General features: G+C 39.4%; 2 protein-coding genes across 4 annotated transcripts; both read right to left on the reverse strand.

Moving 5' to 3' along the window:
• Positions 1-60: 60 nt before the first annotated feature.
• On the reverse strand, positions 61-16,779 carry HDAC10 (histone deacetylase 10). 3 transcript variants are annotated; one of them, XM_068995988.1, is made up of 21 exons: positions 16,446-16,779; positions 16,008-16,081; positions 15,359-15,493; positions 14,950-15,046; positions 14,208-14,305; positions 14,027-14,131; positions 13,761-13,829; positions 13,041-13,167; positions 12,508-12,573; positions 12,090-12,149; positions 11,615-11,704; positions 10,290-10,396; positions 8,640-8,707; positions 7,883-8,153; positions 7,171-7,261; positions 5,694-5,779; positions 5,177-5,230; positions 4,464-4,548; positions 3,845-4,030; positions 1,910-2,069; positions 64-1,200 (listed from the first exon to the last, which is right to left on the reverse strand). In XM_068995988.1, the coding sequence occupies exons 2-21, from the start codon at positions 16,070-16,072 to the stop codon at positions 1,175-1,177; spliced, it is 2,046 nt and encodes a 681-aa protein (XP_068852089.1). In that variant the 5' UTR covers positions 16,073-16,081; positions 16,446-16,779; the 3' UTR covers positions 64-1,174. The 3 variants fall into 3 exon arrangements, with proteins under 3 accessions (XP_068852078.1, XP_068852098.1, XP_068852089.1); XM_068995977.1 differs by having other exon boundaries at positions 61-2,069; XM_068995997.1 differs by having other exon boundaries at positions 61-2,069; positions 14,946-15,046; positions 16,012-16,081; positions 16,446-16,464.
• Positions 16,780-18,011: 1,232 nt separating this feature from the next.
• Positions 18,012-21,631, reverse strand: LOC138104598 (secreted frizzled-related protein 2-like). Its single transcript, XM_069003872.1, has 4 exons — positions 21,342-21,631; positions 20,635-20,804; positions 19,648-19,740; positions 18,012-18,576 (listed from the first exon to the last, which is right to left on the reverse strand). The coding sequence occupies exons 1-4, from the start codon at positions 21,629-21,631 to the stop codon at positions 18,266-18,268; spliced, it is 864 nt and encodes a 287-aa protein (XP_068859973.1). The 3' UTR covers positions 18,012-18,265.
• Between the last annotated feature and the right edge of the window lie 4,107 nt (positions 21,632-25,738).

Here is a 25,738-nt window from a genome sequence, read left to right on the forward strand (position 1 = left end):
CCCGCTGCCGGCTCCCCGCCCCCGGCGGCCGAGGGAGCGGGGCCGCCGCTCGGGCCCAGCGCTGGCGCAGAGCGGCCTCAGCAGCCACACTGCGAACGCCAAGGCGCGAACGCCGAGTGGGACCGCTCAGGAATTTTAAGCCGTTCCTGCGGTACTCACCCTCACCGCTGTCGCCGCTCAGCTGACAAAATATAACAACACGCTAGTGCCAGAAAGCGATGAACCACGCTGGTCCCGAGCTGCAGGAGCCAACTGCAGCCTTCTGACGCTCTTTGCAAACAAATTCTACCAAGAGTACACTTTTTTCCCCGCTTAATTAATGTTTTAATAAAGGCTTAGAAAAATACATATCAAAATGTATGTGATTCAAACACTATAAATTCCATTGAAGAAAGGCAGGGAGAGGGGAAAGAGCTGAGCTATTTCTCAGAAAATGCTCTTTCATTGAAAATGCTGAGTTTAAAAAAAAATAAAGGGGGAGGGGGAGGAGACGTTTAGGGGAGAGTGGGAGAGGGAAGAATGGCAAAATCTCCTGTTAGGATGTGTTTTCTGTTAGGAAAAATGCTAGAGTTCGGCCATTGGCTGGTTTCCAATTTAAATACTTTTTTGGACTGCAAAGTTCAGTTTAAAGCAATTCTAAACTGAAACAGAACATCTTCATGTTCTTCAGCTCCTCTCTGTGAAAAATCTTTCACATAGCTTTTATTTTCCTTTGAAAAAGGCTTTAATTTCAAAATGCTCAAGGATGGGTATAATTTCCTCTCCAGCAGTATCTGAAAACCAAACAAATGGGAAGGGAAACACTGCAAACAATTAAAAAAGGCAACTGCCAAGACAGATTTAGTTATTCCAGATGATACAATGTTGATCCCAGTAGCAACACCAGTGTCTGAAATCAAAAGGTCAAGTTATTGAAGTCACAATAACAGAAAAATTCTCTTGAAAATGATCCCTAAATCATGCCTGGAATACTATAAAACAAGGCACATCATGGTTATTGCCTTGGGATGCTTAATTTTGAGAATTGACATGATGTAGCCTTAGGCCTCTACTAAAGCTCTGGAGGTCTGTAGTTCTTATTTATTACATAGACAATTTATGTTTGAAAAGAGGGCAGAGTGAAGTTCTCATCCTTTCCTTTTCCTCTTCTTTGTAAAATGATTCTGAAGTGAAATTAATTTCTTGAAATCCCATCCTTCACTGAAAAAAACAGCAGTAAGAAAACCAGTTATTAATCAAGCTCATACCACAACTCCTGACTCCACAAGAACATTTTTATTGGAACCAGACCCCCGGCACTGGCCATTTCTTCTGAAAGAGAGCATGGAATTTTCTTTTAGAGAGTGATGCCCACCTTTATAATTGCTTTTTCTGTTGAAAAATGAAAGTCATACAGCAGAGAAATGTTTCTAGACAAGTATGCTTGAAAACATACATACTGTCAAGCCTGATTCCTCTACAAATGCAGTGCCTGATCTTCAGTTCTTTGTGACTGTACTTGCAGCACGATTAATCACTATTGAGTTACGTGAAGTTATTTGTGGATAAGTTAAACACATAAAAAATATCACCTGGTTTGGCACTATATTCAGAAAACACATTAGCAATCAGAGCCAGGGCCCATCTTTTTACCCATTCTTTAAGCACGTACTTTGGTAACTTCATTCCAGAATTCTGGAGTAACTATTCCAAGTCCCAAGCGTACAGCTGCTGTGCTAAGAAATTTGGTGCTTTCTGGCTCAAGTGGCAGAATTAGAAGCACTCAGAACTTCACCATTTTAACACTAGATCAATCTGGTCCCACAGACTTTAAATGTCCCACTGACTTACAGGACCCTGCTGTATTTATATATAATCTCTTCAGAAACTTACAGTATGTAAGAGTTTAAGATAAAATAAGACAACTTACCTGAACACTGAAGCATTTTCCATTCCTGCTGAAACTGGTCTCTTAATGCTTTTATTTTTTTTACTTTCTCTTGGGTAGGAGGTACATAATTTCCAAAGGGAGGTATAGAAGCACCCCCTAATGCTTTGGCTACACTTTGCAATAAACTTATCTCTGTGTCCTAATTAGGAAGAAAAAAAACCCCTGTGAACCAGGCTCTCTTTGTTTCAGTGATAAATGAAATATTTTAAAACAAGCTTTTGTAATGAAATTGCTAGCATTAGTAGCAAGAATGAGCAACCTCCCATTTTCAACTAAAAATGTGTTAAAATGGAGTTTTTCTCTGAAAAATGTAAATGAATTTTTATCTGTTGTAAAGCTTTTTTCTTTCAAATGGAGAAAGAATCTCACTTTTCCCTTTACAACTGAAAAGAAATAATACTGGGTTAAGGACCGAAAATATTATGAGGTAAGGGGAGCATGGAGCTTGCTTACTTCATGCATAATTTATTTTCTGTGAGTGGAAAATAGTGATATATTTTGCTTAATCAAGAAATTTACTCTTTTGGACTTCTCACAGTCTAAATCAATATAATTTCCTTGCAGAAACTGTATTTGGAAATGTTGATGCTATATGAAAATTATTTTTGGAAGACTGTAACCCTATTTTGTTTTTAAAAGATAGAAGTATTTTTTCAAATATTCTAAAAAGCCAAGCACATGCATTAGAAATGTTATGGAGCTACCTGAAGAGTACCAATATGAAAGTATCAATCATTTTTTTAACATGTATGCCTAATATCCTTTTATTGTCTGAGTTTACACTTCAGAATATCAATAATTCTCTCCATTTCATGCTCCTAATTAGTAATGTGCAAATACATTATTTATGGATACTGCATATCAATGTACAAATTATTTTAGCTTAGACAATTTATGTAACAGCATTGTAAATTAAAACAAATAACATTTGAGAAAACTACAGAATAAATTATATCAAAATCCACTTAATTGACAGCTTAATGAATAGCGTGGCTTTAATTGGGTACTTGCTGGGGAACAGATTAGAATAAGCATCCATGAACAATTTTTCATTGAAGAAGAACTAGAAGGCACAAAAGTAATTGAAAGTTACAGTTTCATAGATCACACAGAGAAACTGTAGTACTCACAACCACAGGATGCTGGAGAGGCCAAGAGTGTAAACTGAGTTCTTTATGTGATTAGACAAATTCATGGAAGACATGCTCACTGACACAGATCACTGCTCTGGATACAGCTTCCAACTCCTAAATTTAGGCATCCTTAATGTGGTAGCGTATGGAAAAAGTTAGCCTAGGAAAAGCCCCTATTTTTTTATTTTCTTTCCCATGCTCTCTACCAGAAACACAAAGCTGGGGTAGACTGGCCCTCAATTATCTACTATCCCAATTAAGTTCAGCTGAAGGATATGTGCCATTCTGATTTATGTTCTGCACGCTGGAAGTCACGTGTGACAAAGTACAGCACAGGGGAGAGAAGAAGAAATTTAGCAGTCTGTTATGACAGGACAACGGGCTGCTTTCAATCACATTTGATGCAAAGAGGCCAGATGATTTAACAGACAGGAACTCCCTCTTTTCAGGGGACAACTCTGAGCTGTGGATCCCACACAAAAATTGAAGTTGCAGCAAATTGTCAGAACATCTACGGTCCACAGACATAACCATGGGCTTACATTCATGCCTCAGCTTCTCCATCGTGCAGGCTGCCAACAGCTGCCTACAGCTCGGTGTGCAACTGTGTCTTGTCTTGTTCTCAGGACAGAAAGAAACTTGGGCAGTTTGTGCTGTGAACTCAGGGGTTCCAAAGACAGGATAAATAGAGCCACTATGTTCTACTAGGCAGCTTGAAGCAGTTCATGCCAGTGTCTCTCCCAGACACTTTGAAATATCACGGCTTAGCACCCCTTCTTACCTCAATCACAGCAACAATTCGAGACTCAGCTAATCCTTGTAGTAAAGCAACAAGCAGAGAAATCCCACTTATTCCAAGGCTCCTGTTTGGTCCAACAGCTATTACTATTAGGTTTGGTTGGTAACTGTATGCTACAGGAAGAATGAATCCAAGTACAGCAGAAAAGAAATCATTTCCTTCAGCATCCTTTAACAAGAAGAAATTGGTTAGCACAAATATAAAGGCCCAAATTCCCAGAAATAAGACAGAAAGGTGAATCTCAAAAAGCTTTTAATTGTCCGAGGAAGCAGGATACTGATCTATCTTCCCAGCAATTTTTATATTAAATATGCAGGATTCTTTATTTTTTCCTTAGTGTCTTTGCACTGTAACTCTGCCTTGCTGAAGATAAACTGCAGTAATTATGGGAGGCTTCCTCAAACCTATGCATTCTAATACACTCTAAAGCCCTGTGAAGGAGTAGTAATCTGGCAAGGGCAAGAAAAGGAAAAATCTTTAAAGGTCCAAAGTGGAGTAAGGGATGTAATTCTCAATGTAATTTTATAAATTTCTAAGTACATTCTATTATTCCTGTTTTAAAGGTTTTTCTCCTGTGTTGTTTCCAGAAAGTGAATCTTACCTCTTTCCAGTTTAGAGAAATATAGTGTTTGCAGCTGGTCTTTCCAGGCTGTTCTTTCTCACAGATGTTTATGATGAGCATTTTTCTGTAAATAAAACCCCCACTTGAGTATTTAACCAATATTTCCCAAGGAGATAAAAATGGGATATTTTCTTTCATCATTCTTTAAATACTACTTCATAATACAGGAGCAAATAACTGTTTGCATTAGTACATGCCAAAATGTAAACAGTTAAAACTGAAATTCTTTCTATGGTATTTTTAAAAAGAGGATTAAAGACTATTGGCAAATTACTTTTAAGAAAAAGGGGAAGTGGAAAAAAGCTATAAATAAATAAAGAAGACTTTCATTAAGGAACTCTGCATCAGCAGTATGTGCCTCCTGCAGTTACAGGGGAGATAGATCTTATATAATTAATAATTGCCTTCTTTATTACATTTTATTTTCAATTTTCAGTAACAATCTAAATTTGAATTAATACAGAAGGATTCTACTTTAAACCCACCACTAAAGGCATAAAGTAGCATTTAGAGACAATAATTTATCTTTGAAGATGTATTTGGGGATGTGTTGTATTATGTCTCAAGCTAAATTTAATGAATGCCAGCTCATGACTGATCTCCTTAGTACAGTTTTCATCACACATATCGACACTTATGAACATTTAGAAAGCCCTTGGGACTGTACCCCCTAACGTAAAGAGAGACCTCACCCATCTTCTGTGTTTGGTATGATCTGCATGTCTCCCACAAATACACAAAGCACTCTGCAGAAAACAAAAAGATACACACATTTACAAGTAATTTTTTTTTCAGTTAGTGCAATTTGTATAAAAGTCTGCATGTCAACTGGAAGCATTAAAAAGAATGTATACTGAATTCAATCCATTAAAAGTAGAAATAAACCCCAAATTTCTCCCACCAAATACTGGGGAGGAAAAATAAAAAAATCAAGAAATTGGCATCAGGTCAAAGCCAACTGAAATCTGACAAAGAATGTGCAGGCTAGTACAGCCATCACCCTTACCAATTTTTTGCCTTTGGAAAGGCAAAAGGTTTTGTTGGCATATACGCTGTTACCTGGATTACATGCTGAAAATGCTATGCGTGTGGGCATGCTATTTGTTTTAAAATCAAGGTTTCACAGGCAATTTGCCTTATTTGCCACACTTAAGTATCTGATTTTAACATTTTGTCAAAGGGCTCTAAATGCAAAACACACAAATTCACCTTTGAAATCCAAAACGAACAGAATGTCTTAGTGCAACAGCAGCAGAAAGAGCAGCTGCGGGCGATGCTGCAATTCCGTTACACACCTACAAAATACATTTTTCATTCAGAAGCAATTAATGATGCCGAATATAATGTCATTTTTTAAGTGCAACAACTGTATTATTGCTTGTTTATGAAGGGATTTTAATGATGAGGAACAAGAAGAAAAAGATTAAGGAAATGTTACCAATTAATTTGCTACAGAAAGGCCATATTTTATTATTATGCCATAAACTGCACTATTATTTCAAAAGTATAGTGCAATACTAAATTAAATATAGCTTTTCCAGGGGAAGGCCATGTTTACTGATTCTCTAGATAGCCTGCAAACTGCAGCAGAAAAATACACCCTATGAAAAGGAGGTTGTTCCTGAATATTCTGACTCTTCCTTTAATCTAGGCAAGCTATTCTTTTCTGGAAAATACAATTGCAGTATTACTCAGTCAACCCTTCAGTGTTCATTTGTGGTGCGTAGTGCTTTGAACTCCACATGAAAGCTAAGCAAAAAGATTTGTTTCCCCTCACTCCTCCTCTTTGTCAGCACAAAAGCTTAGATCTGCAACTCATTAAAAGTTCTATTTCTTTTTGCCAGTAACCATTTTTTAAAATCTATTTATAGGCTCTCCTGGAGCTATGTGCAGTTTATAATGTCAGAAATTTGTCCCCAAGATCTATATATGTGACTTCCAACAGCAAGATGTCTTAGAAGAAAGAGGCCATTGTGGTAGTTACTCTTCCTTGCAGGCCTGGTACTTTTGAAGAGATCTTCTCACTCAAAGGAAGAGTGACTTATTATGATATAATATTTTTAACTTGTTTTCAGTTTTTCTTCAATGCTCCTCCAAGTTTTTACATATAAATATGAAGATGCACCCTCTAAGCCTGCCCTCTCTTCATTCCTGACCCTGCAAGAATCAAAATACTGAACTAGAATTACTCTGTTCATACAGTAGAGCTGTTGAAAACAGCACTAAAGTGTGTGCACGTGCATGCACACGTAAGTCGAAATCTACTCTGTGTAAACTTTGCACATTGAGACAGGAAAAGTACTGACACTGCTTCAGATTTCTTGCTGCTGCTCACTGGTGCTTGATATACCAGCTTCTGCTCCCCTCAACTGAAGAGCCAATGCCTGGCTTCCCTGTAGGTCTGAGAACAATGAGAAGGTTCTTAGGGACTCATATTCTGTGACTACCTGCAGAAAGTCTGGACAATGACTTCCCCTAGAAAAATGGCTTGGAGTTAACAGCTATCCCTAAATAGTTGTTTTCTCATCTTGCAAGCTCACTCTCATAGCTAAACACATTCTAGCTGAGATTAGTGCACTTGGGAGATAAACAGTAACTAAAATCTGGACAACAATATTGTAGAAGCAGAAAATCAGAGGAATCTAACTCCACCCCTACCCCCAAGACCAAGGCAATATATTATTACCTCCTTCTTGAGTATTTTATCTAGGATTGCCAACATACTGCCAAGAGAGAGCAAAATCTTGTCCTCTTTCACAAGGTCTGCATAAAAACCACTGTAAAATAAATTATATGAAGAAAAACTAGGTTAGAGGCATTAATGTCTTTGAAGAGGACACTGATAAAGTGCTCTGCAGTTAGTACTCATGGGGTACATTTTGTATAGGTGCTACACATTGATTCCCAGAAACCTGTTCTAGCAGGAAGATGCCTGACAGTCTTCAGCTCCCTAAACCTGTCTGCATTCTGCATTGGAAAGAAAACAAAAATGGCTGATGATATTCAGGAAACAGAGTTCTGTCAAAATTAGATGAAGACAAGATGAAACACTGAGTTCCTCAAATCAGAGCAGTTTGGTATTTTTTCCAGCTGAAAGTGAGTACAGAGCTGTAAGACAGCTTCCTAGCAAGATCTCTTTCTAAATTAATACATTTGCATTAGGTGTCCTACCTCTATTGAAAGAGTTTTAGAGAAAAGTATTCTGATTAGTTCTTTAAAGGATTTCAGGCTATGAGTGCTATACAACACAAATTTCTTTATTTCTAAAGGAAGAAATTCTGGCTGTAATTGAGTAGACTAAGGCCAAAAAGATGACCATGGCAGACAGTTAGATGACAGTCTGTATAGAGACCTCTCATCCCCTTAATTATGTGGAAAATCAAATAAGTAGGACCAACCTGACAAGAGATTTTATTTCAGTTTTATCCATTTCCTTCACCAGTTGAACATGTTCAGAGAGAAAATATTCTGAACCTTCAGAGCCAGTTGTTGCTGTTTTGATGGGAGGCACTGGAAACAGAATATTTTTCATGTGCAATTCCAAAAACCTTTCTACTTTGACAGTGTTGTTGTTGTTAGTTATCTTAGTTTCATGTTCTGTGGAGGTATTTGAATTAGCCTTCTTTAGTAAGTGTGATTTGGTGCTCAAATTTTGTAAAAATGATGTCTCTAGAGAAAAAGAAAAAGAGGGGTTTCACAGGTATTAGTTTCTAAGCAACGTGTTAATATTTGGATATATTTATTTACAAAATAGAATACATCTGTATTCGTAGTATGCATATTTACTCCCATGCACTGGCTACAAGGTTTCCTGACACAGATGTTATTTTTTCAGTGCTACTACATTTGTTTTAATCTAGGGAAAGGTCATATATTGTAATAAAGCTTATGCCCATATTTTTGACACAGAAAACAGCATCCTCAAACAAAGATATCAAAATGCTACTTTTTGGCATGATGTTTGCCAGCTTCAGAAAGTTCTTTTCAGACCAGCTGAAGACATGACCTTGAATGAAGCCTCATACTGCTTTGCCAGTCATTTGATGAATAACTGCTCGTTCAATTAGTTTAATCCACTGGTATTAATTTTAATAACTTTCAATGTCTGTATAAATCCATTTATCGATCACATTTGCTTGAATAAAGAGAAACTACCTTCATGTGCCAACCATTTCCAGTAGGGTTTATGTGCTGCTCTCACATTTTGAATAGATTCAACAGCACTAAAAAGGAAACCAGATTAACAGTATCAGCAACAATGAAAATAGAGGAATCATAACTTAACAAAAAAGCAAAACCAAAAAATCTAGCTGAAAATGAACAAACTCTGATGTCTTCCAAGAACGCAAAACAGAAAGCTAAAGAGAATGAGAATCAATGGGCAGACTGCTTGAAAAGATTAAAGAGTCAAAAAAGAAAAGTACACACATTTACACATTGAGTGACATCCTAACACTGTTGTTGGAGGAAGCACACCTGTCTAAGTTCAGAAAAAAATTCTGTCAGTGTCTTGCCAAGAGATTTTATCTATACAGTGTAAAGACTTAATTAGACTGACTCAAAAGCAAGACAATCTGTTCAAGAACCAAGTAAATCACATACCCTGCTATTCTTTGTGTTGAAATCTCCTTTTTGTTATCACTGGTATTTGCAGCACTATGGGCAAGTGGTCCCATTACATAACCTATTATAAAAACGTAATTCAGGTCAAATTAAATCCAGAAGAAATTCCATGAACTTGCAGATTACTTGTAAGGTGTTCAGGAGCTGGACTGATATATTGGATAAGTAGGTAATCAACTCTCTATGACATAGGATGATAGCAATCTGAGATACCACACTTGGTAAAGAAGAAGGACACACAGGGCTTATGGGACATGCTAGGAGCAAAATAACCAGCTTTGCTCCATCAGTTTACCAAATGCAACTCAGCCCTCAGCCTGTGTATATCCACACTGCTTCCCTGACTCATCCAAGCTCTGAGTTCTAATTAATGCAGCCAACTGGTAGGTGCTGCCACCAAAGTGAAGGAGGAGCATTTCTGCTGGAAAAAGCACAGGACAGCAAGTGAGGTGGGAGAAAAATGGAGGACAGAATATGGAGATATGGAGGAGATAGTGCAGACAGGTAGAGAGAAAGACACTTTTTAGATGGGGGACTGATTCAGGCCCAAGGTTCAAAATGCTTTACTAGTTCAGACTCACCACTGTACAAACACAGTCTTAGTGTCTCTAAAAAGAAGTTAGACTTGAAATTTAATTATCTTGGTACACCTCTACATAGTCAAGTGCTTTTGCACCCCAGGCCTTGATGCTCCAAATTCAAGAAACACAAGTATTCGTCAAGATTGGCTCTGCATAGCATCAATTCTCTCTGATGAGAGAAAGGTTAGCTCCAGCTATTGCTGTACTGCAACAACTGAAATGGCTCTGGGGTCTGCAGCACGAATCCTTGTGGTTGCATCCTTTCCCAAATACTGGCTGATAGTTAACTGGTATTGCCTTGATTACAGCAGGATTATCTCAGCCTTGAGTGAGATGGATTTCTATAGGATAACAAGGCCTAAGGATAAAATGGCTTATGGTTTTATGCTATAAGGTCTCCCAACTTGAAATAATTTCAGAAACATAAGTATATAAAACTGTACCTTGGATGACTTTCTAAAAATGTAAGTTAACCAAAGAAGAAAATAATATATTACAAACAATCATATTAAAACCTTACTTCAGCAAGATGTTCAAAGCATGCATGACTTCAGTCTCTTTGATAAACACATTAGTTGTCTAAAATTCTTTATATGCTTACCTTAGACAAGGTGCCATTTCTCCAGTTATTTGAGGTACAGGATCTCCAAGCAAAGTTTTTACAGTCATGCAGACTGATTCACCCAATGATTTCAAGTGGTATCCACCCTAAAAAGTATTTTGTGGCAACTAAGGGACAAGTACTTTTAACATCTCTCTGAATTTCAACATAGAAAATAAACTATACTTTTGAAATATATCTGTATTTACAGAAGATGATATGCAAGTATATATAAGTCAGTAATTTTTCAATATGAAAACAGTAAGTTAGTAGCCACCTGCTGAACTTCACTGGCATCTTATGACTGAACTCACTGTCATAGTTCAAGTAACTTCAGAAATCAGTCATCACTTTGCCATGAAAACACATGCCCTCTCCATTCCCACCTACAACATGCCATCTTCAACAATCCTTCTGGAAGATTCCTTAGAAGGCAAATGTCTGTCCTCTAAAATGGCTGTACAAGAGAAATCTGCCACAGCCTGACACTTTTAAGATGTGGTTAGTTTGGCAGAATTTGGAGAACAAGATGGATTTAAGACTGCTAGGCGGCATGCAAGAAGCCATCTATCACCTATGGAGCAGTCATACCACCTGTGGGAGGAGTGAATGTTTATCTGCACTTCAGCTAATAGACAAAAATATTTGTAATAACCTGCTAGAGAGAAGGATGATGAAGAAAGGTCATGCAAAACAAGAGGTCAAGTGAATCAATTAATATACAGCTCATTCTTGAAGACCTTGTTGGCAGCAGTATTTCCACACAATTATTTACCTGAAAAGCCACCATTTTTCTAACATGCAACAGAAATAGGGAGTAGAAGTCTAGATTTCAAAAGGAGAAAACATTTTAATTGTTTAAAAAAAAGAATAAAAAAAGAGCTCCTAAAGAGCCTGCATACAGTCTTTAAATCAAAAAAGAGAATTTTCCAAGTTCTCCATTACTAAGTAAGAGGATATTTAGTTAAAGGTTTTATAAAGTCTCCTGGAGTAAGATACACTTGTAATAACATTGGTAATACAGCCTGTTCACTAAATACATTTTAATGAGTTTGGGACTGTCAAGAGCAGTAGATTAATCACTGTTCACAAGAACTGAACAGATTTGTGGAGGCTAAGTTTTCTTGAATGAACATATGGTTCCTTTGTTTCAAAACTCTAAAGTGTAAGAGTGCTGTTGAATCTTAGCCATTTTTGCATTCCTGATACTCAAAAGAGAGATAAGAAATTATTCTGTTGAGGAGTTTTGCTTCCTAGCTTCTAGTTTGCCCTAAATGGCTCTAATACCAAGACCTTCCCCTGGGGTACATTTCAAAAGTCTTTACCTCTAGGATGACACACAGCTTTCCATTAGCTAACTGCATCAGGAAATGGGTAAGGTGGGCAAAAACCTCAGGAGTGGCATTCATCTGACCCTAAACCAAAGAAAAAATTTTAAAGAGATGACACCTTGATTCCAAAATACTGATAAGAAACCCAAACAAAATCTGAAATACCCAAGTCTGAGTTGGAATACCAGAACACTTGCCTCTCATTACATCAAACAGAATGCTGAACCATGCAGAATGCTGCATTTAAGGAAGGTGAAAAATACAACACAGTAATTACACATATGGGATAATCTGTCTTTACATGTCTTGTTGTAATGTTTAATGAACTTGGGTCAGCCTAAAGACTCAAGCATATATTTTTAGCTTGATCAAAGTGAATTTCACTTAGCAATCACAGGACATTAAAGCAGCAGGAATATTCTTCCTAATAGATTCATGACTGACAACACAAACACCACAAGTTACTTACTTCAGGGTCACCAATTCCAGAATCATATCCAGAGGAGACAATAACCAGTTCAGGATCAAACTGTTATAAAAGAGAGACAGTTGTAGCACATCTCTATGTCCTAATTTCAATTTTTTATGGGATTTCAACTGTACCCCGATCAGCTGTTATTTCAGTTGGAATATGAACACAAATAAGGATTCTCCTTGAATACATTACCCTTTTACACTATCTTCGTTTCTGCTGAAGTTGCAGATGATTACATTGAATATTTAAAAGCTAAAATTCCATAAATATTATTCAATTGATCAGGGCAACATCATACCAGCAGAATAAATGTATTAACTCTGCTACTGGCAATTACTGCACTTCTGTAAAATATTTAGTGGTACCTGCTTAAGAAACACTTAGAAAGTACTCTTTGGCAGTAAAAAATTACCTCAAAAGCCACTGGAAGCAACACATGGAAAAATGCAGCAAGATAATCTGAATTTCCCATCCCAACCTGAAAAATGAGAAGCACTGGTCATGTTTTCCTCTTGTAATGACAAATTTTCTAAGGTTCTTCAAGACTTTATGGAAACATAGGAAAAGTTGACGGAATCTTATGAAGTACAGTAAAAACCCCTCAATTTAAGTAAAGTGCATAAATATCCACCATTTTTAATGTTAATGAGCTTCAGTTCTCTGCTAAACAAGGATGGATGCAATTATCTCCTGAAGCACTTTCTGATTTGATGGCTGGGCAAGATATTCAAGTAAAAATGAGTGTGTAAATTTTTGAAAAATAAAAGGGAGAGAAAAACAATCACATTCTGAGCCATATTTTCCAGCAGACTCTCCCCGACGGGAAGGATATACACTGTGTAAGACATTTGCCAAGCAAGCAGTGCACTTACTCAGAAAGTGTGACATAAAGGATGAGATACAAAGCTATTGCACTTGCTTTGTTGTGCTGTAAACAATATTTACCTTATTCCAAGGCAAATTTATGTTAAAACCTTTTCCTTTTCCCCGACCCACGGCATCATAATCGGATTCTTTAAGTGAAGGCCAGAATTCCTGATGTTCATAGCGATGCCAAGAAAAGTACAAAACACTGAAAAAAAAAAAAAAATCCAATTTGACAAAAAGATTGTGGAAGTGACTTTATATCCTGAATCTGGCGACTGCATTGCCTGAAAGCCTGAAAGCAAGAAAATAAAACTATCCTTTCTCCTTAGTTCTCTCAAAGTATTTAGACTGTGAAAATTGGTACAGTAGGTCCCATGCCAAAATTAACATGCTAAAAATGTCCTGTAGGCATGCACTCCATACAGATCAAATACAAGGGATTTTCAGAACAGCAGACTTGTTTCTAGAACCTACTTATGTAGCTTTTCCAAAAAAATATAAAGCTCATGTATTTTATCCAACTCCTACTTGAAGACTTTAACTGAGAGATTCATGCATAGAGAATAGATGTACTACCTGAGTACTGGCAAACTGCTATTTAAAGTAGAACAGACTTACATTTTATCTTGATTTAGATATTTCCTTCTATTTTGTAACAAGTAAAAAACAGAGAGACTAAAATAGCAAGGTGAATGTTTCTCAAGATTCTGGTTTTAGAAGTTTAAGAAATCTTATTTGCTAGAGAGGCAAACAATCTTTAAACAGTTGGCATTAAAGAAGAAAAAAAATCCTTCAAACCTTGGATCTTCTTCAAATATATATTGAATTCCTTGCCCGTGGTGCACATCCCAGTCAACAATTAGGATTCTGTACAGATCAGTAAAAGAAAACGTTCAGAGGAAGAGCCACAGCATCTTAATCTACAGAAGGTATAAATGGAAAATGTTTCTCTGAACCAAAAGGAAGATGACACCCAGAAAGCTCTAGACACTAATCTCAACCAGTACAGTGTCAGACTGATATTTACATATGAAGAGCTTCTCTGGAGCCAACCATGCACTTACCTCTGCAGACCATATTTCAGTTTTGCATATTCTGCTGCAATAGCAACGTTGTTGAACAAACAGAACCCGTTAGCCGCATTTCTCTGGCTGTGGTGACCTGGAGGTCTGAACCAAAGTTTTGTAAGTTATTCACAACAAAAGAAATTTTGCTAAGTGAAAACTTCCTCACGTATTTTCTTACCTTACTAGTGCCATTCCATTGCGTACTTTTCCTGATACCACAGCGTCCACCAGCTGCAGAGTTGCCCCTACTGCGAGTCTGGCACAGCGGTAAGTGCTCTGAGAAAGAGAAACTCATCAACTTAAACAAGGCACAAGTGACATGCTTTAGCACCCCAGCTGCAAACTGTCTTGACATAATTCTACCCCACTGAAGCTGTCCAAAGATAGCTGAAACAGAACTTTACAGCACAGGTTCCAATGTGCTTTCCCCTAGGATTACCAGTGATCACCATAATCTTTATAAGGATGTTCTCTGCGGAGCAGTTAAAAAATGTGAGATGGGCATAGGGAGAGGAACAACACGGCATCTTTGAAAATAAGGAATGAAACCCTACAGAAACATAACACAGAAGACTTCATCTCCATTTCATGGCACAATATTTAAGAGCAATTGTTACCAAAATGTGATTTGCAGGTCACTAATGGTCTACAGTGACATTAAGTGACAAAAATCGAGCTACAATTTGAGTAGTGCATTGTACTGGTATGATACAATTACAAAATAGGTGACAGGACATTTGACCAATTTAAGTTACAGCATTATACTAAACTAGATAACAATAATATCATAAATAAATGTGAGACTACGTAAGTAGCAAAAAATGTATTTTTAATTTTCCCCTACTTAGAAAAATGCCACTCAGATGCACCAACACAAATAGCTGTAACTCCCAATAGAGGAAGCAGTTTAACTTACACACCGGATGAAAGAAAAAAGCATCATAGTTTTCAGAGACTCTTTTCAGCTCCTCCTCATTCATTGTCTGAGTGCTTTTTGCCACTTCCAAGTGCTCTAAACTGCAGGATAAAGAGAGATTAACACAACACCTAAGTAAGCAACTATAAATATTTTTTAGAAGTTTATTTTTATTCTTATGTATAAATCAGCATTCATTGCTTAAGATCCCACAGAATGAGAATGTAGATTTAGTGAAATAGCAGATTCCTAACTCAGCACCTATGCCATACTCAGTATGACACATTTTCCATTGAAATTAACAGAAGCCATTGAATTTTGGAGCACTCTTTTCAAATGGATCAAAATATAATCTGGAGATATGACATCTGCTGTTTCATTGAATTAATCTGAATGAAAGTTGAGTTTCAGACCTGTGAACCAACAGGATCTCTTCCTCTCTTCCTTCTCTGGCAGGCACAGGGACACATCTTTCCACAAGACGGTAACTTTTAAGCTGCTCATAGGAGGATGTAAGTCTTTCTGGCACTTCAATATCACAAATGGGACTGAAAAGAAGCAATAATTATATTACTATAATATAATTATAGTACAGGTAACTAATACACTTCATAAAGCCTAGCTTTTAACTCCCCACTGTAAGAAGATACATCACCCTAAAAGAGAGATACATGAGAATAAACAGAAAAAAAAAATTCAGTGGTCAGTGGTCAAAATCCAAGGTCAATGATACTTTAGCTTCATAAACTATTTAATTAGCTGAAAACACGTTATTTAGGGGGCTACTCAGATGCCTCATCCTAACACTTTTGTTAAGGCCTCCCAGACTGGATGACTACAGCTCCTCAAATCCAGTTCCAGATGATTGTTACTCTATCTAGATACAAACTAGGAAAAAAAGAATATTTTTTCTCCTAAAGGAAAGGCTTTCTATTTACTTAGAGAATGACAGGAAGTATCACTAGGTACTTCCTATTACATTTACCAAAAATGCATTTATTTGGTACTGCCCTCACAACTGCTAATAAGAATCTATTAATAAAAACAACAGCAGTGACTTACTCACTCCAAAGTAGTTTGTGAGTGGCCATCTCCTCATCATAAATCAGCGCTGTTCCTGAAGCCATTGCTACAGACTGAGCAGAACAAAACATTATTACACACTAGAAGTCAACTTAAACCACTTACTATTTCCCTAGATAGTGAGAATATAAGTACAGAGAGCGTACCTGCTTGCATGACAGTTTTGCACTTTGGACTTCGTTCTTACAGAATGAAATCAAAGAAAAGTATTTAGGACTCAGATTCTGACAAAACTGCACCCACCGAAAGTGGGTGGGGGCAGGCAGGATTCCCAATGACCGAGTGTTCGAGAGCTGGGCCCTGGCATTTCTGGTGCAGGGGCACACCCAGCTCCCGAGCCCCCAGCCCCGGCCGGGCCGTACAAGCAGGTGAGGCTGCGAGCACAGGCCGCCTCCTCCCTCCACCGCACACACTTACCTGCGCGCCGAGGCCGAACAGCTGCTGCGGAGAACTTGAGCTACAAAGCCACTAAGTGGGAACAACGGGATTCCATACACCACGCGCACAACAGCTACAGAGATGCATTTGGTTTAGAACTTTATCGGTCTTTCAAAAGCCCCAGAGAGACACTGAGGAGGGATAAAGAAGCCGACGCGCGGACAGCGGATGCGAGCGCACTGCCGGCCGCGGGGCCGCGTCCCCTGGGCCCCGGGCCCGCTCCGCTCCGCCGCTCGCCTCCTCCGGAGCGCGGCAGCCCCCGAGAGCCTCTCACGGAGCCAGCCCAGCCCAGCCCAGCGCCCGGCCGACGCCTTCCGAGGGCAGGGAGGGCGGGGAGGCGGCGCGTCCCGGCCCCGTCTGTGGGCGTGCCGAGCGCAGCCCCCGCCCCGGCGCGCTGGAGCGCGGTGTGAATGCCGCTGTGGGAGTTGCGCCGGCCGCGCTGCGCGGTGCTGCGGAGCCGGGCGGGGCAGGCACAGGGGCACTGCGCGGCCGCAGGGCCCTGCGGTGGTGAGGCCGTGCCCGGGGAGTCTAGCCGCTGGAAGGGTTTTAGCGTGGAACTGGCCCAAGAGCAAAACAACCCACAGCCCCGGGCCGTGTGGCATCCTCTGACATAAGGAAAAATAAAGTAAGAACCTGAACTAGAGGCATCACTCCTTCATTTCCGCAGTGATGTGGCCCGAGCGGGTCAGCCTGGGGCTGATGCCTCTCCTGCCCCGCCCGAGGCGGGCCGGGGCAGCCGGCACGCGTGTGTACCCAGCTTCTTCGATTACTGGCCGCTTTTTTTCCTCGGTTTCCACTAGTTTCCCAGTTCATGGTAGAAAGTGATGGAACAGGTGTCATCACATTTGATAACCTGATACAAACCTGCACTTTTGGGGAATGTATCAGAAACCCAGATCATTACAGGTGCGAATTCTAGAAATCTACTGCCCATAAACTTTCCCCGTATTTGTTTCCAAAAAATAGGACAACAATAGACACTGTATTACTGAAATAGTTTCTAATTTATGTATTACCACCTGTTACTGTGTTTATTATACGCATTTATACAACTAAAATTGTCAAGTTCTGTCCACCTTCATGTAGTCTTTAATGTCAGTGTATTGCACCGACCATGAGGATGCTAATCATGTTCCTACAGTAATATTTTTTTTAATATTTTGACTTCATTAGTTCCCTGCAGACCTTTTAGAGAACGAGTAAAGTTTATACATTGACCTTTTTAATGTGTGTGAAAATGAAAAGGGGCTTTTCAGTAGCAGGGATCTGATTTATGACACCCAGTAACCAAATCTTCTTGCAATTGGGGCCAGCCATACCGTGTTTAGAGATACTTATTCTTCTCTTTATTCCACTCTGATTCCGGCAAAAGCGACCAGCAGAGGGCTGCCTCCTTTCAAAGTACTCCAATGGGAGAAAATGAGGTGGATTCATGAAATATTAGGCAAGGGAAGGTTTAGATAACTGGAGAAAATGGTAGAATGGAGGGTATAGACAAACACATGAAAAGTAGTCAGCTGGACTTGAAACTGGTTTGTGCTGGTTTTTGCACATACTACAATTTGTTTTAATCATAACTCAAAGAAACATTTATCCATAGCTGTCCAAGTTCAAACTGGATGAGAGTAGCTGTAACACTACCAAAAGGAACCCTGATAACATTGGGGTTTGAGTTCAACTTAAAATAAAATTCAAAAGGAAATTAAAGCTTTATATTCAACTTATATTACATTCCTATTTACAAGATAGGTTTGGCATGAGAAGTATAATCATCTTTCTACAAATAACAGGATAAATATTTACAAGCATTTATGGTGTCTCCACTTCTGAGTGGCCAAAGTCAGCTGGGAGTCCTTCCTCTGCCAGCGATAAACCTGGTTTACTAAAATGATGCCCTCTTCAATATTCCCCACAAGGAGATACACCATGGGACGGTGGGTTGGAGACATCCTCTCGATACATTTTTCATTAATTAGCAGCCACTGTTGTATCATACTCTGAGTTTCATAAGGCAAGAGCGAGCCCTGGCTAGTGAATTCCACCTGGCATTCAATGTTATACTCTTGGTCCTCAGATGCTGTTCTCTTCTTGGACAGCTTTACTTTCACTGCTGAGGACAAAAGAAAAGGAAATGCAAGTCACTCCATTTCCCAAATGCAGAAAGAAACATTACAGGTGAAAACAGGATAATTCCTTAAATATATCTTCATAATTTATGCTGACAGAGTATGGTGAGGCCTTTTCCAGCAGCAGTTTAAAATTTAAAATATTTTTGAAAAATAAATTTTATATAGTAAAGGGTTTTTTTTTCAATTGAAGTAGGTGACTAGAAAAAATATTTTCACAAGCATGAGTAATTTATTTTTACCATCACCGTGTTATGTCAGACTTTGGGTAATTACATATTGTAAACTGTTGGTGTTGTTCTTGCATCACAAAGCTGCCCAGCAATTGCCCAAGCAATTTTCCTGAAACTCACCTTGTCCATGTGTGGAATCCCTAGGCAAAAATAGCTTGCTGATACCACCCTTTTAGATATCCCCTTTTCATTATAGGCATCCACCTACCCCACTTGACTCCACCAACACTTTTCAGCATGACATTTTTCTGTATTTCTTGATCTAACACTAGCCAAAGTCGCTGAAAGTCTTTGCACTGACATCAAAGGGCTTTCCAGGAAATTCTCTAGGGCTAACTCCACTCATCACTCCAACAAGACAACAGGAGGTAAGAATTCCTTTTGCTGATGGGATTTTCTGATTCTCCTTTTCAGTAAGGTAGGTATCACAAAAGTCTCGTGCACAAAAGTAGCAAAGATACACCGTACACTGGCAAAACACCAAAGCTTTACTTTGTGTTCACATGCTAATTAAAGGCAAACTTGCTTATTTGGCTGCTTTTGACAGAAATATTTTCCATAAAGCATGTTGTAGCCAACTAGACCAGAATAGCTATTTGGTTGGAAACCAGATCATTAATAAATCTTTCATGCACAATAAATCCTCCTTGTATTTAGATTAGAAAGAACATATTCTGAAAACCAACCTAAAGCTAAGTTAGCAGCCAAACTCTTAATCCTTTGAAATCCCTGGAGAAACTGTCACTAATTGTAATCCTACTTTCAAAGCATTTAGAAGAGTTGTTAGTCTCTTTAACACTAGCTACATTAGCAAGGACTTACCAAAGTTACTGTCACAGAAAACTTCAAGAACTCTTTTGTGTGTGAAGAATTCCTCCACTGCTGGGCAGGTCTGGCAGGTAGGCTTTGGTAGGACTGATAAGAAATAACAAAGTCTCACTGTTATCTTTTTGAATAATTTGTTTTAATTTTCTGCTGTCAAAGCTAAGAACCCACTGTTTAACCACAGGGATGACAGAGAAAATACACATCAAAGACAGGGCCAGTGATAATAGGTAAAAAGTCAACACACTTCTCTGAAAACATGGCTAGGGATGAAAAGGAGTTTCATTTTCCGTGCACATTCAGCCCTTGTTCAGATTGACAAGATCGATTATCAGCAACAAATAAAGTAACAAATACGGTATTATTTTTAACACAGCTACAGTGGGTGGTAAGGGTTTAGGTGGCTGATTCTATCAGTCACTGGGTTCAGCGTGGTATGACTGTGAATATATATAAATTTGTGTGTGCTAGCAGCAACTCAATCCTACTGTTTTCCACAGAAGTTAGTAAGTGTGAGTGCATCTGAAGATTTGAACATTTATGCCATGATAGCTCATGTTTCTTTAAGGAAAATCAGATAAAATCATCCCAACTTTCCTAAGCTGATCTGAGAACCAACTTGTATACATAAATTTCTCTGTCATAAGGGCCACTGATAAGTCTATAAAGAGACCTCAGAACAACTCAAACCCGGTGTGCTGCTGTGGGTATGACACTGCCCACAGCTGTGCAGGGTGATAATTGCCTTCCTCCACTATCAGAGCACAGCCTGCTGCACTGTTGGCTTGCTGCACCGCAGGGCTGCTGCAGCTTGCACCGCCAGCACCGGCACTGTTCCACCATCTGCACGAACACGTGAAGCAGTACAGGTAGACCTGACTCCATTACAAAATCACAGAATGTCTGGGAACAATGTCCCTTGTATCTCCTCGATTCCTGGAACACAGGATACGGCCACCCTCCCCTCTGCCATCTTCGAGCTACCTTTGTGCAAGTATTTATAGTCCTTAGTAAGGGGCACCAGGCACATGTCCTCATCTCCAGGGAATCGGTCGCAGTCCAGGCTGGCAGGCCAGGGGTGTCCGTGGCACAGGAGCACGGGGGCGCAGCTGTCACGGACAGCAACACACATACTCCTACAGGGATGGATAAACCTGTTGTTGGAGGAAACACCAGGCTGAGTCAGACAGCTCAGTGATAAGGAAAACTATTGCAACAGTGATTCCTCTGCAAAGTACATAATCTCTGCTGATATTTAACATCCTTCAATAATAATATAATTCCAGAAGCAGCAGCTGTGCAAATTGTGCAAGCGGTCTGTGTACAGACTGAGCTTACAAGATTTAGCTATGATTTTAGAAATGCATTTATGACAACCTGAGAAAAGATTCAGTATGAGCCTGATTCTGTTCACAGTAGGTGCTTCAACCTTAAATGAATAAGAGTGAAGTTCAGCTGTAACAAAATAAAACATTATATCTTTTGACAACACCAATCATGTTCCCAAGGCAAACTAAAGTTGAAGTGGAACAAGTTTTCAGTACTTTTTTTTCCTGATGAATACAAAAAAGCTAACAGAATTACTTTGGAAAAAGCGGAGATCACCTTTAGATTATGATAAACATGCATTTGATTTCATTCCTATTCTGGCAAATAAAGGCTGGAGATTTGTACTGTGCTGTGATACTTACGTATCTAAACAGATGGGTGCAAACAGGGAGCACAGGAACGTCTTCACGTGGGGGTGACAGTCTGTGTGTACAAGGTGCTGCCAGGTAGTGGATTTTTGGATAACCTCTGCCATGCTCGTGTGTCCCATCAGGTTGGGAAGTCTCATTTCAGAGTATCCAATCTTGTGGCACATGCCCATCTCCCTGGGTATCACTACACATTTCGTGGATAATCCAATGTCCAACAAGCCTGTTGCCACTCTTAGGAAACCATTCACAGCAAAAACAAGTATTTTTGCAGTCAGTAACATCTTCCAGTGACTCCTGGGCTGCTGAACAGGGAGCTGTCAAACCCCTCAAGCGCAGAGGCATGCTGAAAACCTTGTGGCTTATATATCCCAAGAGCTTAATGAACTGTTGGTTATCAACTGCTTATCAAATCACTTGAGACAAGACCAGGTCTTATTGCCTAATCAAGGGATTGTTGTGACAGCCAGGGAGGTGGAGAAAAAGTATAGATGTATGTTCCCCAAGGACACTGATTTGGAACAGCCTTTTGCATGTCCCACAGTGTCAGTGGCTGCAGCATGCTATGTAGCATATTAAATTTTGACACCTGGAAGGTTCACTATGGGCTTTCTAAAACAAATTAAGAGATCCCCCAGAAACAGGGTTGGGCAGACATGCTGTCTCCTGGGGCTTCTGTGTCTCCTTTGTTTTCAGACACTGCTGATGTGACAGAAAAAAACAGCCCAGATTGACTTATCAAGTGAAAATGTTTTGCTTGTGCTAATGGCCCATGTCTCTTCCACTGTTTTACAATGTAGAAGAGGCACTTTCTTTGGTCAAGCACTATATAAGAGACAGACATCTGCTATTAACCAAGTATTTTGACTGGAAAATTGAATTCCTTTTCTGTGACATGCTAAAGGTCCCAATTTCTATTAATTTTAATAGACACCTGAAAATACAGAATTGAATTTGTAGCACTGTTGTATCAGTATTTATTCAGGAAAAAAGCAGTTACACATTTTTATTATTTTAAATGAAGTTGTCTACATTTAAAATCGCTCAAATAATGCAGCATTTCAACTATTTATTAATAAATTATAATTACATTAAGGCATATGAAAGGAAATGATACCAGATGTGTACTTTTTCTGTTCATAGCACAAAAAATGGTGTTAAATTTCTTACATTAAAAGTAACAGAATTCTGAATGAGTACCTCATCACTGTTAGTACAGCCCTTCGTTATAGAGAAGTTGGGAACCAATTAAGATGAAAGAGGGTCTGAGTAACGCATAGCTTACCTATTATGAATAGAAGAGTCAGATTGTGAATTTTAAAAGCTGAAGATCTAAACAAAGCATTTTGTGGAAATTTTTTATTTGATGAAAATATTTTTTCCAATTAGTTATTGGTGTTAATTTTTATTTCCACATCTGGTTACAAGATTTACTAGCAGAAATGTTTAGCTATTAGTAATATGTAGGTGGATTTACTGTAAAATATCTGTCTTGGATATTAGGCTAAAATAAGTATGTTCATAATAGTGTGTCATCCAGTATTACTGACGCTTGATTGAAATACATTTTTTCAGAAACCATAACTTTTTGTGCTTATATGGAGATGCAGCACACTTAGACAATACATTACATATAATTTACATGTTTATACTTTAATGTTAGGTTATTAATCCTAGCATCTTTGAAGCCAAAGACAACCCCCTACTGATTCTTCCTTAGCTGCCTTCTTTACTCTAAGCTACTGGTAAAATTACAGTATCTGTTTAAATAAGTAGAAAAAAATGACAGCAGGCAGGGTCCCAGGAACTAAAAATGTATTTAAAACAACTGTCAGTTCTTCTTCTCATGCCTTGTTGCCAGAATGGTGTTTTTTCCCAGCAAATGTGGTTTCTCTGTATCCATTATCTCACCTCGAAGCACAGGAACTGATTACCTAACCAGGCTGACTTAGGCCTGACAAAAGCCTCCTTTTGACAGGTGCTCCATGTATTTCTTAAGAAGTTAGAGCCTTACTAAAAGTCAGTAAAAGTCCCATTCTTGCTAAATCTATGTAGGTATGTCTGCGGGCCACACTTTCACACAGCTGCTCTTGCTACCATGTTGCAGTGAAACGACTGCACGAAGCTGCTTAACCCAAGGAGAGCCAGCTGCACAGCCCTTTGAACTCCCAGTGCTTTGTGGATCCCACCTGTGCCCAGAGCAAAACCGTGAGCTCCACCTCCCGTGCAGAGACACCTCTGCCCCATGCACAGAGCTCAGTTCACACAGGCTCCAGAGAGGTTGCAGACACTGTAATGTCTCACTTGAGTCTCTTTGGCATTCAGTAACTGAAGTGAAACTGGACGAGTGTCCCCCTTATCCAGCAGGCTTCTGCACCCTCCATGTTGCTGATGTTTTTACCAAGTCATTTTGTAATTTTATGAAATTAATCAAATTCCTCTCTGTCTCTATAATTATATTCTTCTGTAATACTTCCTTCATCTCATTGCTATCTGAAAGGAGGTGGCAACATCTCTGGTGAAAGAAGCATCTCTCTTGCATGTGGAGCATGGTATTACGTGCAGATTTCTAAATGGTAAAAAGCAGGGAGTAAGAGAGGGTTGCTGTGCCACTTCCCACCAGCGCCTTACAACCGGCCCATGCCAGGCCTGTGCTGGGCCAAGCTCTGGCTGTACCCACAGCCACGTGTGCTGGCTTGTGAACCAGCGGGGCTGATTTGAGAGGTCCTCTGAGTCACGACTGATGGACAGAACAGAGGCAAGTGTCACGAGAGCGTGTGAGACAGAGATCATCTAATAAGAGATAATACCTATGCTGGCAAACTTAGTCTCCATAGGAGCTGTCTTGGAAATAAATAATTGTGAATTGTGAGTACTTGTGACTGCCTGAATCAGTTTCCTGCCAGGCTTCCCGTGGAGTAGGTCATTCATGAGCCACTGCGGAGCTGTGCTTTTAAGTTTCTTTTAGTCTCAGCTATGTCTTAGAGGCATCCAACTCTCTTTTGATGCTTTGCTTTTGAAGAGCTGACTTTTGGTAGACTCGAGGGCTGAAGAATTGTCACCAGTTTCAAGAGAAAAATGTGCCTAAAGGCCTTTGCTGGACACCCGTGACTGCACTGGGTCCAAGGATGGTTCTGAAGCCAGATCATTATCCATAATTCAGTAATTTTTGATAGTCATCTTCTGTCAGGAAAGAGAATAGTTTATGGGAGCTTCTGATTCTCTTCTGGAAGTGACTTAGTTCAAGTGAGTCAAATTCCTTATCCTGTGCCATTTTCAGTATCGTCATTTACTAAGGAATTTACCAATTTGACATCCTTTTCACTACACTCATGGGTCACTTTTAAGTAGGGAAAAGTGCTTGTGTTCAGACTCAATTATTTTGATGTTCTTCATGAGCACGTTACCTTTGAACTTGGTTTGACAGCAAGCTGTTTTAATTTTTAGCTGGAGTCCTGCAGAACAGTTATTAAAAGTGAGCATGCAGAGTAGATTGCCATTGCTTGGAGAGTGCTACAGGTCAGTCAGATGTTGGCAGAAGTGTAACCTGTGGCACCCATGTTGCCGTGTCATACATTCTCCTTTTATTTTGCAAACACTCCGCTGGTCATTTCATGGTGGGGAAAAAACATCAAGCAAATTTGCACACAGATTGATTTTGTGAACACAGTAAACTGTTTCACTGTTGCCACACCAGCTAAACATCCAGATTGCACAAAAACTGGTGGCTCAGTATTTCTGATTGTAGTGATATATGTCTGCAGAGGGTGCTTGAACAAAGACTGACTAAAGTGAAAAAAAAGAAGATTAGTTTAACAAACGATCGTGGCAATTGCAGTACCTGCATACAGTTAGAGATGTCACAATCTGGAGTCTGCTCTTTGAGACTTCTGAAGAAAGCTGTGTTCCCTTAGCTACAGGCTGTATTTATTGTTCCTGGATATGAGCAAGGGACACCTGCTGATGGACCATGATAAGAGGAACAGTGGCTGGAGGCTCTCTCCCTGCCCACCTCTGTGTCCTCTCCTTTGACTGTTACCAGGGAGACAGACAGAGATTAGCCAGGAGCCACCCATCAGAGCCCAGTGAGAAACAGGATTGACATTTTCTTCAAAGAAAGCAGGGGCCTGAGAGCAAATTTGCAGATGTAGGGATTTTTGGTTTTAATCTGAACATTTGTTGCAATATTTGGCTGGAGTCATTTTTATCTGGAGTCAATTGCAGAGATGCAAGGCTCCCAGACAAAGATCAAAGCTTGTAACCATGCACCCCAAGTGGCAAAAGGAGGCAGGGGAGAGGTAGTCCTTGCCCTGATGAAAGCTTTGCTGGACTAACATCTTTACTGTGCAGGGTAGGATTTACTTCATAACATTTCCGTTGCTTTATTAAAA

The sequence above is a fragment of the Aphelocoma coerulescens genome, chromosome 1A (assembly GCF_041296385.1).
Source record: "Aphelocoma coerulescens isolate FSJ_1873_10779 chromosome 1A, UR_Acoe_1.0, whole genome shotgun sequence".
NCBI classification, from domain to species: domain Eukaryota; kingdom Metazoa; phylum Chordata; class Aves; order Passeriformes; family Corvidae; genus Aphelocoma; species Aphelocoma coerulescens.

What these genes read in the sequence shown, in the direction of transcription:
- HDAC10 (XM_068995977.1), bottom strand. Translation starts at nt 16,072, where the DNA reads ATGGCTTCAGGAACAGCGCTGATTTATGATGAGGAGATGGCCACTCAC. An exon ending in CACAAACTACTTTGGAGTGA is followed by an intron (nt 15,494 to 16,007) that starts GTAAGTCACTGC and finishes GCTTCTTTTCAG; the next exon opens with TCCCATTTGTGATATTGAAG. An exon ending in AGCTGTGTGTCATCCTAGAG is followed by an intron (nt 10,397 to 11,614) that starts GTAAAGACTTTT and finishes AATACTTTTTAG; the next exon opens with GGTGGATACCACTTGAAATC.
- LOC138104598 (XM_069003872.1), bottom strand. Translation starts at nt 21,631, where the DNA reads ATGTTACTGACTGCAAAAATACTTGTTTTTGCTGTGAATGGTTTCCTA. An exon ending in GCACCCATCTGTTTAGATAC is followed by an intron (nt 20,805 to 21,341) that starts GTAAGTATCACA and finishes CTCCAACAACAG; the next exon opens with GTTTATCCATCCCTGTAGGA. An exon ending in CTATAAATACTTGCACAAAG is followed by an intron (nt 19,741 to 20,634) that starts GTAGCTCGAAGA and finishes ATTTCTTATCAG; the next exon opens with TCCTACCAAAGCCTACCTGC.